Source organism: Salvelinus sp. IW2-2015, linkage group LG3, assembly GCF_002910315.2.
Source record: "Salvelinus sp. IW2-2015 linkage group LG3, ASM291031v2, whole genome shotgun sequence".
Taxonomy (NCBI): Eukaryota; Metazoa; Chordata; class Actinopteri; order Salmoniformes; family Salmonidae; genus Salvelinus; species Salvelinus sp. IW2-2015.
The window spans coordinates 26,227,364-26,246,280 of NC_036840.1; the positions used below are offsets into that span (position 1 = coordinate 26,227,364).

Genomic DNA, 18,917 nt, shown 5'->3' on the forward strand with positions numbered 1-18,917 from the left:
ATTAAGCTGCCAGTTGAGTACTTGTGAGGTGTCTGTTTCTCAAACTAGACACTAATGTACTTGTCCTCTTGCTCAGTTGTGCACTGGGGCCTCCCCCTCTTTCTATTCTGGTTAGGGACAGTTTGCACTGCTCTGTGAAGGGAGTAGTACAGTCAATCAAAATATTTACCCTGCTCCTCCAAAAGCATTTGCACTTTGTGCCTTCATAAACCTTAGCTAGCTAACGTTAGTTAGTTAGCTCAAAAATAGTGGACCACTTATTTTTGTTCCAGGAACACTTAAGTCATGGAATTTCAAAAATGTTCACAGTAAAAGTCTCTCACGTAATAGTAGAAGTGTCAATAACCTGTCTTAATTCATGATATGATAAATAATTGTCTAAACATGAACAATGATTCATATATTTTCATATGATGGTTACATTTGCATTAAAACCTGGGTTTTAAAACATGTTCTGTATACAGCACATACAAATYTTGCGCTGTACAGGAAAAACGATTGATTTTCTTGAGTGGAAAATACTGAGTAGGGTCTCTATTAACCAAATATAGTTTGTTTGGGATGGGGACTGTCTCGTACAGTCTGTTGCTGGCTTTTAACGCCACGATATCATGAAGCTATTGACAAATCGAAGCTCACTATGGCTTCCAGCCCATCCTGGATTGGCTGTTGATACCTAGCACCACCTAGCCTGCTTGCTAGCACCCACATGAGTGGCAATCCGAATTATCGTGTTGTGGAAATCCCATCTGAGGTCACATGGTCATGTGAAAACTCCTGGCCCTTACCATGAGCTACAGTAGCCACAACTGGGGCCTGTTCAGAAGGATGATGTTACAGAATGTTCAGATTCAGAAATGTATCATGTAGATTAGTTGTCAGAATAAAGAATCGTGTCAGCTCTATTCATTCTATTTCTATCTGAAACGTTCAGAACGTTTCACATCACTAAATCCATCCCTGCATGACTTTCAAACATGGAGATGTGTTAATTCAGAGAGGGAGTCTGTCTGAGCAATGTATGATTGTGAAATAAACTTCTTGACGGGTTTGAGTAGCGGTTGAGTAGTGACTGGGTAATGGGCCCTATTATTCTTGGTATGGAGTGACTATCATTATAGCCTTATATTTTACATGGTCAAAGTATGATTTTATCAAAATCATTTCCAAACGTATGTTGATTCTGTTCTATCATATAGCCACGTTTAACAGTTGTATTCTGATTAAAAAGTAAAAAGTAAACATGCATGGTTTTAGTGTAACAAGAACATATTACAACTTTATTCACAATTCCAAAATAACAATGAATGTCAAAGCATTGTCAGAATGAAAGCTACAGATTGTGCCTCTAACCTGCGTCCTCCCAGGGGCTTCGTTCAGGAAGGGTTATTAGATTCCCTCCAATATTAGAAAGAGAAATTGTTTTAAGTCAAACAAACCAATGCTGCAGCCTCCTCTCAACAACCCTGAACCATATGGCTTCTGAAATGTATGATATCCTTATATTTTTTGCCACATTTCCCACAGACATGGAGTTCAGTCACAGAGTGAAATTTTGCTACATGGGTTTTAAGYTAGGACGCCAGAGCAAAGGTTTTACCGCAGTAATCACAGGCGAACGGCTTCTCTCCGGTGTGCAAGGCTACATGGACTTTTAACGATTCGTGTTTATAGAAACCCTTGCCACATTCGTCACAGGTATAAGGGGGTTCTTCGGTGTGTGTGCGTTCGTGTCTCTTGCGCTCACGTTCACCTTTGAAGCCTTTCCCACAGTAGCTGCACGCTAACGGCTTGCTGGTCAGGTGCGAGGCTTGATGCATCTTAAGGTACCTTGACCGAATGAAGGTCATTGGGCATTTGCCGCAAGCATACGGCTTGGAGTCCGTGTGAGTCTTCTTATGGTCACTAAGCGTATACTTGGTTTTGAAACACATCCGACACTGAGAGCACTGGAATGCTCTCTCTTCTGAATGAACACTTGCGTGAATTTTCAAATTTTCTTTTTTTCCGAAGCACTTCCCACATGTTGGACATTGGAACGGCTTCTCTCCCCTATGGACTGATGCTTGGTGCTGTTTGAGTTCGGAAGGAGACTTGAAACCTTTTCCACACAATTCACAACGGTGAGCTCCTCCTCCGCTGTGAGTTAGCTGGTGATTCTTGAGGTATTTCAACTTTACGAAGGTTTTTGGACATTTGTCACAAGCATATGAGTTTGAATTTGAATTGTGCAACATTGTATGTTCCTTGAGGCCATTTTTACTTTTAAAACACTTCTGACACACGAGGCATCGGAACGGTTTCTCTGTTGAATGAACGCTTGCATGTTTGTCCAAATAACTCTTTGTTGCAAAGCACTTTCCACATGATGGGCATTCAAGCGGCTTCTCTCTCCTGTGGACCACTAATTGGTGATTTCTGAGCTTCCAAGCAGTCGGAAAACATTTCCCACATAATTCACAACAATAAGGTCTCTCTCCTGTGTGAGTCCGTTGATGCTGTTTAAAATTACATAATTTCTTAAAAACCTTACCGCAGTCCGGACAGAGGTACTCTTTCCTGGTGTTGGTAGTCTTATTTTGTTTCCTGTTTGGCCTTGGCTTTCTGTTGTGTAGAGATTCGTCACTCGAGGTTTGTCCGGCATTAGCATTCTCCTCCTCCCATTGGTCATCATCTGCGTTCTCCTTACTTCCGTCTGATTGTGCCACCATGGGTGCTTCTGTTCTCTTCTTTTCCCTCCTGGGTATAGTGGATAGCACAGAATCCCCACTGAGACTTTGTGCATCTGTACTTAGGGCCTGAATGTCTGTAGGCCTGCTTTCTGCCTCTCTGTCTGTAGGCCTACTTGCTGCTTGTTTGGCTGTATTTGGCCCCTGTCTGTTAGAATTAGTGAGTGAGGAAGGTAATTTTGCCAGAGATATAAAGCATTGTTTCATCTCTATGGTTTTAACTCTGATCGTGGTCTCCTTGCAATTTGTAGTCTTGTCAGCCTCATCAATGGGAGTTGGCACGTCAACCTGGGAGAAAAAAAAATGGATTGGATCTCCAACATACACACAGTCAGCAAGTGCCTTGCTCAATGGTACAATGGCAGTACATGTCTGTCCAGGTATTCAAGGATAATAACAGTAAAGGGCTCATGCCCACTGATAACGTCAGCCCCCTGGACTGCATAATTCATGTAAATGATGGGGGTCACCTTGGGGTCATGATAGGGGCTGCACCAAATGATTGATGTATTATAATAATTGATTATGCTGATGTTGTATTAATAGAAGGGAAAGGGCTATAAGACCTTATAGGGTCCTGGACCACAGATTAGCAATAATCATTATAAGATTATTTTCTAGTCTCTGCCTCTTATAAGAAACGTTATGAGCAGATGTGTGAGCCATTGCGGTCAAAACAGGGTGTCTGTGAGAAAGCGCCTCAAGGCTAAAAGAGATACATAGACACAGACCCCTGCAGGGGAGTAAATAGATAAGAGACAAGTCAGACATACCACTGTAAGCCACAAAGGAGTGGAAAATTACTGCTGAGCCCTTAGAAAACACTGGACTATTGTTTTCTCCTGCAAGTTTGTATGACTGTATATGCAGGGTCTTGGTCTCATGAGTAGAAGGTGTTGACGTAGGCAGTTACATCCCTAGGGGTTGACTGCAAGCATATTAAAGCAACTTTGACCTGTTTTATTTTGCAGAATTTACTCTGAAACATACGTGCTGTGTTTCCGTTGTCAACTTCTGTCTGCAATTGCATTAATAAAGGTTTGATTGATTTACTTAAAGAAGATATTGTCTGATTGCTGATTTCACCAATAAGCCAAAGATTGACAAGGAACAAGGAACCTACACCAACACAAACATGTTAAATATAACATACCTCCAAATCCTCTGCAAACTCCGGTGAATATGGTAATCCCGTCCATTCCTCCTCTTCCACTGTCTGTGGGGTTCTTCCCACTGTCTTTTCAGGTATCTCCTTACCGTCAGTCATCTCCAATAGCTTAATTTTCAGAGATTTAACCTCACTTTGACTCTGGCATATCTTTGAACACAGAGCTGCAGTACCTTTGGAGATCAAGTGGTTGATTTTGATAATAGTCTTTGTCACGTACTGTTTCATCACACATTTCAACTGGACCTAGAACAAGAGAACATATATAGATATATTTTTCATTCCACAACAACCTGTTTTCAAGCTGTTTAACTATGGATAGAAAACTAATTAGCTCATACGTTAAAGGGATAATCCACCCCCAGAAATGAAACTCCTGTCAATTTGAGGATAGTAGTATATTTTCTATGAGTGAGTAAAATAACTATTTCCCCCATTAATTTTACTTCTAAGTGGTCCGTTCTCACCACTGGAGATAAAAGATAACAATCACATTTTATAACTCTTAAATAATTACCTGCACTCCAGATCGCCAAACCAGCCAATAGATGGTAAGGGTATATACCTGTCTAGAACACACCCATCTATTTATATCATCATGACAAAGTATATATATTTTTCTTAGGGTGTGTTCCTAAATTCAATCTGGAGTGCGCAATTTTACTCGCCCTAGCAGAGCTGGTTAGGCTATTTTCATGTTATCCAGATAATTGGTGACTGTAACTGTACAGCTAGCAACAATTTAATTACGCTTTTCCGCCGAGGTTTATTAACACCGGCCATATTCAAGCGGTGTCGATCGTTCGTAAATTCATCAGTTATTCTGCACTCTGTCACACTCAGATGAGTGCTCTGAAATCAGAGGAGATAGCCAGAGCGAACGGACCATTTGATGTGTTCTATCTAAACAGTGTACCACATTAGTAACTACCATCATGCAATGCGCCCTTTGTGTCTGTGGGAAAAGGGCCGTTGGTGCCATAGTAACGTCTGTACTGTAYGTATTTTGCACTGTCTGCCTCAGAGATGAACTGCAAATTGAACATGGTCTGATTGTAGACCCCTAAATTGACAGTGCAGTGTGTTTAGACGATTTTACCGCTAGCTAGCTACTTCACATGCTGGTAATTGTGTTTGGCTACCTAACTAGCCAGCCAGCCCAGAGAGAGCATTGCATTGTGGGTTTTGCAGTCGACTTYGCTGCAACAGATTTCCACAACGATTTGCACAGTTGTTACCAACCTCGTTATAACGAAATTAAACATTTGTGAACAACAAATATTGTATTAGTGTCATTTAACACTGCAAATCATAGGAAGTAGTGATTTTGGATGGATTATGAAACATTTTATTTGTAAAAGTAAAGTTAGCCACTTACTTTTACCTCCAACTTGGACTCCCCTGTCTTTCCTGCATCGACAATGCCTGTGCTGTGTTGTGTAGAAAAGACTGAGACTGACATACATTTGTCAATTTCATCCTCAAACGACATCATTAATTCATCCATAATAGATACCAACTCATTATGGAAAGGATCTGGCTGCCACATCTTGTATTTGTTAGTTAATTATCAACAGCGATTGTTACATTTTTAACAAAGTACAACAACATACATAGACCGTATGACGATACACCTTCTTCTTCGGTGGGGTTTAACGGCGGTTAGCATCCAATAATGGTGCATTACCCCCACCAACTGGACTGAAGTATAAATCCATTGTACACTGAGTGCACAAAACATTAGGAACACCTGCTCTTCCATGACAGACTGACCAGGTGAATCCAGAAAGAAAGTTATGACCCCCTTATTGATGTCACTTGTTAAATCCACTTGAATCAGTGTAGATGAAGGGGAGAAGACAGGTTAAATAAGGATTTTTAAGCCTTGAGACATGGATCGGGTATGTGTGCTATTCAGAGGGTGAATGYGCAAGACAAAATATTTAAGTGTCTTTGAACACGGTATGGTAGTAMGTGCCAGGCGCACCGGTTTGAGTSTATCAAGAACTGCAAAGCTGCTGGGTTTTTCACAAACAGTTTCCCATGTGCATCAAGAATGGTCCACCACCCAAAACTCATCCAGCCAACTTGACACAACTGTGGGAAGCATTGGAGTCAACATGAGTCAGCATCGCTGTGAAACACTTTTGACACCTTGTAGAGTCCATGCCCACTGACGAATTGAGGCTGTTCTGAGGGCAAAAGGGGGTACAACTCAATATTAGGAAGGGGCTCTTAATGTTTTGTACACTCAGTGTACTTTGTGATACGAAAAGAGAAAAATTTCCTGGCCAACTAACCGGTAGTCACTAGTTACCACAGCCACAAAGTCATAAACCCTGCCTATTTCTACAATTATCTTCTTAAAATGTGATTTGAAACCTAACCTTAATCGCACTGCTAACATTATTAAGACCAAAAGGCTAATGTTTCTTTATACATTTTTACGATATAGCCAATTTTGACTGTGGCTCTGGTAACTAGTGGGAACACAACCTACCCCACACTCTTTAAAAACCCACCACCCCATTCCACTATTTTGACCCCATCTTATCCTACACCAGGACAACGGCCTGGCAGGACGGGAAACTACCATTCAACACACCCTGTAACTCTTCTGCAGTAAATTCTCATATTACTAAGTACTTCTCTGCAGCTGCCACCACAACACCTATTTTCTGTGACTTACATTCCATTCCGGTGGTACAGGTGATAACCATGGCAATGAACACTAAAAATCTAACCTTACTGAAGCACATTTAATTTGTAGGCCTATCACTCTGTACTGGAAAAAGTATACTACTCACTGTGAGCCTGTTAGGGTCCCTCACCCTTGAACCATCTTCATCTACTTTCTTCACTGGCTCAGCATAGAACACCTTCTGTACAACTCTGACCCTAGCAACCTCAACCTGCCTCTCTCGCACCAGACACTTCTGATCCTCAGCAACAAGATAGTGGTTGTCATGGCGCCGTACGGTAGCCTAGGCAGAGAGCTCTATAACTATTCGACCTATTTTTTCCATAATTTTTAAGTGTTTTTTTTGTAGCTTTTGTTTAAGGTATTTTGGGGCGGGGGGGTTGGTTGCTCTAGGGTTTGATCACTATATCCTGTGGACTCAGTTGCAGGATCATGATGAAAAGTCTATATTTTGGCTTGATAGCTAGGATGTTTGGAGTCTAATAATGTGGCTTTCTGTTTCATCTGTTTGTTAGTATTACACCAAGGACTGCACGCTGTGTAGCAGAGGAAGTACAAGGACTGTTCAGGGAACACTCCAATGGAGTGACTGACCATTCAGGGAAGCATGTGTGGTGGGCTGTTGAAGAGCTCCGGGCCTGTTTTTTATACTGTCTTTGTTTCTCCTTGTCTGTCTCATCGATGACCTCTCCCACTGAACCTACACTGCCTTTCCAACCCAAATTGTCCTCAACTTCATCCCAAGCCGACTGAGACTTTCAATCTTCATCATTTACATTTTGGGTTTGTTGTTTTACTTTTTATGCACTTTGAGACAGGTAAAAAAAAATGTATTCATTATTATTAGATCTGTAAATCCAAGTATGCCTAGTACGCTAGGTCTACTGTTTAGGCCAGGCATACTATGTTATGTTTGTTCATCTTTTGAGCCATTTATTTATTAAGAGGACCACAATGGTGTCATTCTCGATGATTTTAAATGCATTATCCACATGTGTGTTTGTATAGTGTTTTACATGATCATATACAGTGGGGAGAACAAGTATTTGATACACTGCCGATTTTGCAGGTTTTCCTACTTACAAAGCATGTAGAGGTCTGTAATTTTTTTATCATAGGTACACTTCAACTGTGAGAGACGGAATCTAAAACAAAAATCCAGAAAATCACATTGTATGATTTTTAAGTAATTAATTAGCATTTTTTTCCCCCCATAGTGATCACTGAACGGACCTGAGGTAACTAATTTCCGGGTTTTAAGGACTACAATATTGACATATAGTAAGGAACTACAAGCTGGCGAGCTCTATTGCTGTGCATTATATAGAAAGGCGCATTACTGCTACCTGCTGTATTGGATGTCAAAACTCCGTCCCTCCATTAGCCTCATGCGCCCTCTAGTGTTCCGTCTTGTAGTGTGCATGATCTCTGAAAATGCCATCGAAATAGCGAAGGAAATAGTTTTTCGGTGTAAAAATGTTTTCTTCATAGCASAATTTTGGTGCAATTATTGCCATAACATAATTTAATATCTTAATGCACAGCAATTAATAAGGTCCCATTCYGTGAGCAAGGCATCTACTCCTCATAACAACTTGGATTTGCAATATCCAGCTGACTCGCGCTCTGCAAAAATGTATTTATCTATATTTTAATGTCTATGTATTATTAGTGAAWAGTATAATTGAAGCATAATGCATGCTTTATATAGTGTGCTGCTAAATGAACCATGTAGTTATATGAGCTTTTAATGCTTGGTTTCAAAGAGTTGAGGAATATGGCAGATGTATGCATATAAAACACTGCTCATTCTTGTAAATCTGTGATAAATGTTCTATTGATTGATTCTGCTTGGACAGAAAGCGGACCACACTGCCATAAAGCAATTTTGCTTACTTGACCTTCTGCCGTTAATCTTAAAAAATGTGGGCGCGTATTTCGATTTGGATTTAAAGCCAGAGCTTTCATATTGTCGCAAACCCATGTGTCGCGAAGCACGCCGCCCCAGTGAAGATGGCGGCTGAGCTGCACCCGCGTAGCGGAAAACTGATCGGACTGTCGAATTCGAACAGAACCGCTCAGCGGAACCAACCAGTCCAAGAATTTAACCACGGGTTGGTTCTAAGCAGAGAGCCACTGAGGGACCGGGATGTATTCACCGTCCGTATTGACAAGAAGGTAAACAGAGCTGTCACTTTCAGCTCGGTGGGGGAGAGAGATGGGAATGRGAGGAGAGAGTGCATCCCGTGCCAGTGGGACGGAGTCTCTCTGTTGTCCGCAGTGGTGCTCGTGCTTTATTCAGTCCTCTTTGGGCGTGCGCAGTTTGACAATCAAGCAGTACAGTGTTGATAGGTTTACTAGCGATCGTTTTAGCCATATCCTGTCCAAAATGTACTGCAACACATTTGCATTGGCACATTGACAACAACAATTGTTCAACACAATTAGCTAGCCAGCSCAGCTAGCTCTGTGTGGTCCAGTCCATATACAATGTATACTTTTTTTTTTACGAAGGCAAAGTCAACTAGCGACCTCCTCGCTACCAATTACAAGGCTAACTTTACAGTAACGTTAGCTAAGCTATAGCTAATGTTAACCATACTAGCGAGCTTTTSGTGTGTGGATCGAACCAGTAAGTGCCTCGCTCTGTCAAAACACGGTAACGTTAGCTTTCAACGGCTAACTAACTAGCTATTGCTAGCCAAATGAATGACCTATTATTACCACGACCAACATTTAGCTTGATAGATTCACTACTGTATAGCAACGTTAGCTCGTTTAGTTAGCCATGGGTTTGCTTGTTTGAAATGTAAGGTAGCGAGCTACTGTAGCTAGGTAACGTTAGCTATATCTCTAAGTTAGTTAACTAGCAACAGTCACTTGGTAGACCGCACACAGGCAGCAGCATTTTTCAGTTGTTGACGTCTAGCTAGTCACAGAGGTCGACCTACAGCTAGACGACAGAAGCCAACTGGTTGAGTCAAGTTAACCTGTCTGTCAGGTAGGCCATATGTCAATACTGTGGTCTTGACCAAAGATATAGAACCCCATATGGRCTGGTCTTGATAAGCAAAATAAAGGCAAAGCAGATATCAGTTGTGTCCTAATTGGTGTATGGTCAACTCAAGACCAACGTTGACCCTGTGTCAGTGGTTAGGGGGAAACCTCACCCTACTCTGAATAGGCTGTAGTTTATCTGGATTATTGGACCTCTTTGTGATACACATTGGCTGTGTTTACACAGGCAGCCTAATTCTGATCTTTTTTCTCAAATTTATGTTTTGACCAATCAGATTAGATCTTTTGCCAATAATTTGGCAAAAACTCAATTGTGCTGCCTGTGTAAACATAGCCATTGGGCTTGTTCAAAGTTGACTGACTGACTGATCTACAAATCACCTTGCATCATAAATAACTACTTATTATTATTTGTAGATCAATCAGTCACCATTTACCCACAATGTATAATGATTTGATGCTCTCCAACGCGGCCAATGTTTTGAACCCTAATTTATCTTTTGAACTGCATGTAGTCCTAGGCTAACCGTTAGTTACTGTTTCTGTTAAAAGGTCTGCCTGCCTATGCAACATTTAGACTTCTTATCTCTATGCCGACCGCAGCACCTCGTTTGCCTGTTATCTAATTATAACGCAGATAGCCATGATTATCGGTCTGCCGGCCCGTTGGTGACCCTCACACCTGTGGGTTTTTGGCAGAGGGCACTAGTACTGTCTCCTCCAATGCCATTTTAGCCCAACTGGGGTAGCACACAGCTCAGTGAACATGTATAGAGGGTGTATTGTGCAACCACTTGTAATGCCACTCTAGAAATCACTAGCTTGTCACATGAATAACAAACTCACACAACAAGCTTTCACATGAAGAGCATAGCTAACTAGATGGATAACATTAACAACAGATAGGCCTATATCCCTCCCGGCAGTGAGTGACCCAATATGTTTTCTCACTGGCGATAGTTTCATGGCCAGTATCATCTCATGTATSAAAGCTATAATGGACCACTATCCGTAATTGCATGACAGAAATCAATATCTGTGCTGTACAGTCAGTGCAACAAACTTGGCATTGTTGCTACAGTAAGGCTATTTATAGACATTGATATAGGTTGTGTCTTGTCCTGCAATCGGACAACAGGCAAATGCACCAAAACCAAGCTGCTAGATTGATATACGACAGCTTGTTCGGTGTGGAATATGATGGTGTTTGTTGGTAATAGTGACAGTAGCATATTAAGCGGGATGGTCGTTTGGTAAGCACTAGTGTAGTATGTGCCTGCCTCTCCCCCTGGCTGCTAGTCTTTGTAGTGTGTGTGTGTCAGAGAGAGATAAGGAGCTGCAGCAGCTTGTATTCACAGATGTGTTTGTGTATGCATTCGTTTGCAGATTTGTGTGTATGTGTGCTGGGGAGAGAGAGAGCGAGAGATGGATGCAGCTTTTTAGTGTGTGAGAGAGGGTCTACATCAGATTTAGAATGGGCTTGCAAGGATGAATACCGCAATAACAGATGGGATTTTCAGTATCACCAAATGTGTAGGCCAAAGTCACCACATTTTGTGACACTGAAAATTACAACATCTGGCGTTACGGCATTCAGCTGGCCTTTTTTACAAGGAGACGTGTGCGCCTAAGTTGAAAAAAATACATTTAGGAGCAGTGGTGCGCCTAAATTAAGATTCCAGGTCCCATAGCAAAAATATTTAGACACATATGTAAGTACAATGTTTGCACTGTAGAGCCCTGCTCTAAATTGAATTCCTCTGCCTCAATTTACAGTATATTATTTACTCTTGGTCCATCTTTAACCCAGCTCAACCTCTTGTACTCTCTGACCTGCCTTCTCCTGTCCTCGCTATCTGTAGGCCTACTGTGATACATTTACTAACTTGTTTTCATTTGATGGACTTTACTCTGCTTTTTGGTCTTCAAGTCAAATGTGAGTTTTTTGTTCACAGAATGTGCACTCAATTAGTATTTGGTAGCATTGCCTTTAAATTGTTTAACTTGGGTCAAATGTTTRGGGTAGCSTTCCACAAGCTTCCCACAATAAGTTGGGTGAATTTTGGCCCATTCCTCCTGACAGAGCTGGTGCATAATTTTCTGGAATTTTCCAAGCTGTTTAAAGGCACAGTCCAACTTAGTGTATGTAACAACTTCAGACCCACTGGAATTGTATACAGTGAAATAATCTGTAAACAATTATTGGAAAGTTTTAATGACTCCAACCTAAGTGTATGTAAACTTCCGACTTCAACTGTACATGCATGCATTACATACATACATACAGTTGAAGTCGGAAGTTTACATACACTTAGGTTGGAGTCATTAAAACTCGTTTTTCAACCACTCCACAAATTTCTTGTTAACAAACTATAGTTTTGGCAAGTCGGTTAGGACATCTACTTTGTGCATGACACAAGTAATTTACAGACAGATTATTTCAGTTATAATTCACTATCCCAATTCCAGTAAGTCAGAAGTTTACATACACTAAGTTGACTGTGCCTTTAAACAGCTTGGATAATTCCAGAAAATGATGTCATGGCTTTAGAAGCTTCTGATAGGCTAATTGACATCATTTGAGTCAATTGGAGGTGTACCTGTGGATGTATTTCAAGGCCTACCTTCAAACTCAGTGCCTCTTTGCTTGACATCATGGGAAAATCAAAAGAAATCAGCCAAAAAATTGTAGACCTCCATAACTCTGGTTCATCCTTGGGCGCAATTTCCAAACGCCTGAAGGTACCACATTCATCTGTAAAAACAATAGTACGCAAGTATAAACACCATGGGACCACGCAGCCATCATACCGCTCAGGAGGGAGACTCTCTGTCTCCTAGAGATGAATGTACTTTGGTGCGAAAAGTGCAAATCAATCCCAGAACAGCAGCAAAGGACCTTGTGAAGATGCTGGAGGAAACCGGTACAAAAGTATATATCCACAGTAAAACGAGTCCTATATCGACAACCTGAAAGGCCGCTCAGCAAGGAAGAAGCCATTGCTCCAAAACCGCCATAAAAAACCATACTACGGTTTGCAACTGCACATGGGGACAAAGATCGGACTTTTTCGGAGAAATGCCTTCTGGTCTGATGAAACAAAAATAAAACTGTTTGGCCATAATGACCATCGTTATGTTTGGAGGAAAAAGGGGGAGGCTTGCAAGCCGAAGAACACCATCCCAACCGTGAAGCACAGGGGTGGCAGCATCATGTTAAAGCTTGGTTGCAAATGGGTCTTCCAAATGGACAATGACACCCAAAGCATACTTACAAAGTTGTGGAAAAAATGGCTTAAGGACAGCAAAGTCAAGGTATTGGAGTGGCCATCACAAAGCCCTGACTTCAATCCTATAGAGAATTTGTGGGCAGAACTGAAAAAGCGTGTGTGAGAAAGGAGGCCTACAAACCTGATTCAGTTACACCAGCTCTGTCAGGAGGAATGGGCCAAAATTCATCCAACTTATTGTGGGAAGCTTGTGGAAGGCTACCCAAAACGTTTGACCCAAGTTAAACAATTTTAAAGTCAATGCTTCCAAATACTAATTGAGTGTATGTAAACTTCTGACCCACTGGGAATGTGATGGAGGAAATAAAAGCTGAAATAAATCATTCTCTCTACTATTATTCTGACATTTCACATTCTTAAATTGAAGTGGTGATCCTAACCGACCTAAGACAGGGAATTTTTACTAGGATTAAATGTGAGGAATTGTGAAATACTGAGTTTAAATGTATTTAGCTAAGGTGTATGTAAACGTCTGACTTCAACTGTACATGCATGCATACATACATACATACATACACAGTACCTTTCAAAAGTTTGGACACAACTACTCATTCAAGGGTTTTTCTTTATTTTTACTGTTTTCTACTTTGTAGAATAATAGTGAAGACATCAAAACTATGGAATCATGTAGTAACCCAAAAAAGTGTTAAACAAATTAATATATTTTATATTTGTCAAAGTTGCCACCCTTTACCTTGACAGCTTTGCTCACTCGTGGCATTCTCTCAACCAACTTCACCTGGAATGCTTTTCCAACAMTCTTGAAGAAGTTCCCACATATGCTGAGCACTTCTTGGCTGTTTTTCCTTCACTTTGCTATGCAACCCATCCCCAAACCATCTCAATTGGCTTGAGGTCGGGTGATTGGGGAGGCCAGGTCTTCTGATGCAGCACCATCACTCTCTTTCTTGGTCAATTAGCCCTTACACAGCCTGGAGGTGTTTTGGGTCATTGTCCTGTTMGAAAAACAAATGACAGTCCCACTAAGCGCAAACAGAAGGGATGGCGTATCGCTGCAGAATGCTGCGGTAGCCGTGCTGGTTATGTGTGCCTTGAATTCTAAATAATCAGACKGTGTRACCAGCAAAGCACCATTACACCACCWCCTCCATGCTTCACGATGGGAACGACACATGCGGKGATCTCGTTTCTCATTGCTTATTTGAGCTGTTCTTGCCATAATATGGACTTGGTCTTTTACCAAATAGGGCTATCTTCTGTATGCCAACACAACTGATTGGCTCAAACGCATTAAGAAGGAAAGAAATTCTACAAATGAACAAGGCACACCTGTTAATTGAAATGCGTTCCAGGTGACTGCCTCATGAAGCTGGTTGAGAGAATGCCAAGAGTGTGCAAAGCTGTCATCAAGGCAAAGGGTGGCTACTTTGAAGAATCTCAAATATAAAATATATTTTGATTTGTTAAACACCTTTGGTCACTACATAATTCCATATGTGTTATTTCATAGTTTTGATGTCTTGACTATTATTCTATAATGTAGACAATAATACAAAATAAAGAGAAACCCCTTGAATGACTAGGTGTGTCCAAACTTTTGTATGGTACTGTATATATGCTAACAACAAAGGAATAAGGAAATAAGAATAGCAATATTTTATTTGGAATAACATTAGAAGGCTATACTTAAGCAATATGGCCCAAGGAGGTGTGGTATATGGCTAATATACCACGGCTAAGGGCAGTTCTTAAGCACGACACAGCACGGAGTTCCTGGAAACAGCCCTTAGCTGGGGTATATTTGCCATATCACAAACCCCCGAGGTGCCTTATTGCTATTATAAACTGTTTACCAACGTTATTAGAGCAGTAAAAATAACTTTTGTCATACCCGTGGTATACGGTCTGATKTACTACGACTGTCAGCCAATCATCATTCAGGGCTTGTACCARCCAGTTTATAAAATGTATTGTACATTACTGACTAGATCTAAAAAGGGACATAAAATAAATAGATGAACTAGAAGCCTAAATAAATGTCACTTTCTTCTGCAGGTGAACTCATGGAGCGGCTCCGTAGAGATTGGGGTGACTGCTCTGGACCCGGCTTGTCTCGATTTCCCCAGCAGCGCTACGGGTCTGAAGGGAGGCTCCTGGATTGTCTCTGGCTGCTCAGTCCTACGCGACGGCCGCTCCGTCCTCGAGGAGTACGGCCGTGACCTGGACCAGCTGGCCGAGGGCGACCGCGTGGGCATACAGGTAAGTAGGCTAGTGGTTAAGAGAGGCGGGCACTGAATTGGTAACAGGAGGGGTACTGGTCACTGAGCCTTGCCGTTGTGTCCTTGAGGAAGGCACTCAATCTCTACAATTGCTCTCCATCCAGGGGGGCTGCTCTATGGCTGACCCTGTGCCTCTCAACTCTGTGTGTGTATTTGGGGAGGTTGAGATGTCTTTCTCTAAAAATTGAATATTGCTATTCTTATTTCTGTTCTCCTATTCAGCGGAGCGCCCGCGGCGAGCTCCACCTGTGGGTGAACGGGCATGACTGTGGTGCAGCTGCCAGCGGTCTCCCGACGCGCCTCTGGGCGGTGGTGGACCTCTACGGCAAGTGTACGCAAGTGACGGTGGTGAGCTGCGAGCCGCCCTCCTCGATGGAGAGAGATACGGAGAGGGAGACGGCGGAGGGGCATGAGGAGGTGGTGGTGTGCGGGGTCAGGGAGGGAGACACCGAGGATCTGACGTCAGTGGTGAATCTGGCAGCAGCGACAAACGGGACGACAGAGGAAGGTAGGAGTTGTTTTTGTTTGCAATGTTTATGTATTAAAAGATAGGGTTCGTTGTGTCATTGTGTGAAAGGTTGTAGAAGTGTAAATAAGGGAAAGACGGACTCCTGTCTCTCTCACTSTTGTTTCGTCTCTTTCCTCCTTTATCTCAGTGCCGGAGCTCTCTCCTACTCACAACCGACCTGACAAGTTCCCCAACAACATAGAGCCTGAAACGGGTACGAAAATAAAACTCCCCAAGGCTCTACCTGAATATCTATTACATTTGGTCAATGATGCAACATTATTGACTGTCTCTCTCCGGTCTCTCTCTCTCTCCATTTCTCTCTTTCCTGTCTTTTTCTTTCTTTCTCTAACTCTGTAGCTCTGACGGAGCACCAGCTCTTTGACGTGTTCAACAATGCCATCGTGTCCCTCTACCGCTCAGAGGACGAGGGCGGAGGAGGACGAGACCTGGGGGGAGGAACGGGGACAGACTCTGGGACAGGAGGTAGAGGGGACAGGGGGAGCAGCAGCGGAGGGGGAGCTGTCAACAGTAACAGTAGTAACAGTGACAGCGGGGCCGGAACCGGCAATACCGGAAGCACCAATAACAGCCCCGCGGGAGGGGCGGGACTTGGGGCGGTGACGAGCGGGATGATGACCAATGACGCGCTGCTGTTCCATGAGAAGTGCGGTACGCTGATCAAGCTGAGCAACAACAACAAGACGGCGGAGAGGCGGAGGCCGCTGGACGAGTTCAACAACGGCGTGGTCATGACCAACCGGCCGCTCCGACACAACGAGATGTTTGAGGTGCGGCCAATGACTGGCTCCAATACTGAGATGTGAATGCTTAGAATGACCAAGGGCGGGGTTTAGAGCGAAGAATAAAGAATACATGTGCTGTCATATTAATGATGAAACAGATGTATAGCTGACACCCGCTGTCATAACTGTTTACGACATGTTTATGACATCTGTTTCGGACGGCYGGGTGAAGTGTCACCATTTTGCTATTACATCACAATTTAAGGCTACTCCTCTTCATATGATAAAGCTGGAGGCTTCAGATTAGCCAATTCATATTCATGATGCTACCTCCACAGGCTGTGAATAGATAAGTACATTTTCATTTGAATCTGCTGGATTGCAGCTTGATATGAATAATATATTGTAAATTGGAAAATTGGTGAATGTTTCTATATTCTGGAGGATACAGGGTGAGAATTCACTAGACACCAAAAGGACCGAAGCTGGGAGGGACTGCCTGAACTTGTCCAATAACAAACGCTTACTTACGTTTTCTGTTGTCGCAAAACGTTTTGAGTGAATACGCCCCTGGTTTCTGTTGCCACAGATCCGTATAGATAAGCTGGTGGACAAGTGGTCGGGGTCGATTGAGATCGGCGTGACAACACACAACCCCAACAACCTGGACTACCCTGCCACAATGACAAATCTGCGCTCAGGTATGTAACAAACACACAGAACGGCAAGATGCATTATTCTGTGTGCCGTTTTTTGTGGAATAGATCATGTTACAGTACGTATTAAGTTCATGCAACGTGTGTGRGTGTGTGTGTGTGTTTCTTGCCTTCCCAGGTACAATCATGATGAGTGGCTGTGGGATCCTGACTAACGGCAAGGGAACCCGTCGGGAGTACTGTGAATTCAGCCTAGACGAACTGCAGGTCAGTACAACACACACACACACACACAACCTAACAGACACACACAGCCTAATGCCATATGTGTCACTGTCTTCCAGGAAGGGGATCACATAGGCCTGATGCACAAGGCCAGCGGCGCTCTTCACTTCTACATCAATGGCATCGACCAAGGTGAGAGTGACACGCCAGGAGCATCCGTCAATGTAAAGAGGGATTGAATGGCTGTAGCGTGGCGTTGGAGGGATAGTCACTTAGAGCTCGTCCATTGGTATAGTAGTAACCTTGCGGCGACCTAAGGACAGACAAACCATGAAGTGAAAATGCATGATATTTTATTTCATAAAAATACACATTGTTGAAATGGTTGTTATGTTTTACATACTCGTTATTTGATGTATTGCTTAATTGTCATGCAGTGGTGATTTTTGACCCGTACAATGTAAAAATTATGGTCGTTTCAAGAAATGCATAAAATTGCAAATCATTATCATATTTCATCCAAACATCCAATTCTTCCATGACCTCAATTTGACCTCTGACCCTGCCCCCTAGGCGTGGCGGCGGCCCAGACACCTCCCATGGTCTACGGCGTGGTTGACCTCTACGGCATGGCGGTCAAGGTGACCATCGTCCACAATCACAACCACAGCGACCGGCTGCGTCGCAACAACGCCATAATGCGGGCGCTGTCCCCCGACGTGGGCCGCCCCCGGCCCGCCCTCTCCCTCACCTCGGACCCTGACGCCACCGACCGCCTCCTCTTCCACACCAACTGTGGGCAAAAGGCGGCCATCATCAGTGAAGGCAGGACTGCTCTTCGCCCTCAGTACGTAACCATGGCTTTGATCCAAACAATATTATTACCAACTGTCTGTAAGATTCAAATGGTCAGTTTACGGKCCTTTTTGTATTTGTAGAAAAGGACCAGTCGACTCCGTAGACAGTTGAGGATAAGGATATCATTTTCAACATCAGAAATACAGATATTTGGTTTCTCTAGAAATAATTATTGATGATGGTGCACTCCTATTACACTCTCACAGGTCAAAAATAGGAGCTACTCTTATGTGATGATTTCTGACCCTGCCTCCTAGGCGTGGCAACATCGTTACAGTCCATTACCAACTCAATGACGACATTGCGCTTGCTCTTTGGGGTCTTTTTGACTCTTGCTGATGTTAAAGGGCCTTTATAAATAATGACATGTATGTATGTGACATGCCTTATACAATATATTGCTAAATAGATAAATGTATAAATTGATTTGATTGTGTGAATTTTTCCTCGGGCAGTGCGACGGACGACTTCAACCACGGCGTGGTCCTGAGTGGCCGCCCGCTGCGCTCCAACGAGGTGTTCCAGGTGCGCATCGACAAGATGGTGGACAAGTGGGCGGGCTCCATTGAGATTGGCGTGACCACGCACAACCCCGCCTACCTGCAGCTGCCCTCCACCATGACCAACCTGCGCTCAGGTAATACCAACCAATCAGGTAATACCATCCTCTTACCCCTAGACACCCCAGATAATACCATCCTCTTACCCCAGATAATACCATCCTCTTACCCCAGATAATACCAGCCTCTTACCCCAGATAATACCAGCCTCTTACCCC

The 18,917-nt window shown here is 42.9% G+C and overlaps 1 protein-coding gene and 1 pseudogene across 1 annotated transcript in view; one reads left to right on the top strand and one right to left on the bottom strand.

Moving 5' to 3' along the window:
- Positions 1-1,248: 1,248 nt before the first annotated feature.
- LOC111953722 (oocyte zinc finger protein XlCOF6-like) lies at positions 1,249-3,210 on the bottom strand (annotated as a pseudogene).
- A 5,382-nt stretch (positions 3,211-8,592) lies between these two features.
- The window catches only part of LOC111953737 (neuralized-like protein 4), a 36,213-nt gene continuing 25,888 nt past the window's right edge, over positions 8,593-18,917 (top strand). Inside the window, 10 exon segments of the mRNA XM_070435706.1 lie at positions 8,593-8,776; positions 14,923-15,126; positions 15,369-15,654; positions 15,803-15,868; positions 16,015-16,445; positions 16,990-17,101; positions 17,235-17,323; positions 17,401-17,473; positions 17,855-18,128; positions 18,595-18,776. Coding sequence (XP_070291807.1) covers positions 8,612-8,776; positions 14,923-15,126; positions 15,369-15,654; positions 15,803-15,868; positions 16,015-16,445; positions 16,990-17,101; positions 17,235-17,323; positions 17,401-17,473; positions 17,855-18,128; positions 18,595-18,776 — 1,882 coding nt within the window. The 5' untranslated portion in view covers positions 8,593-8,611.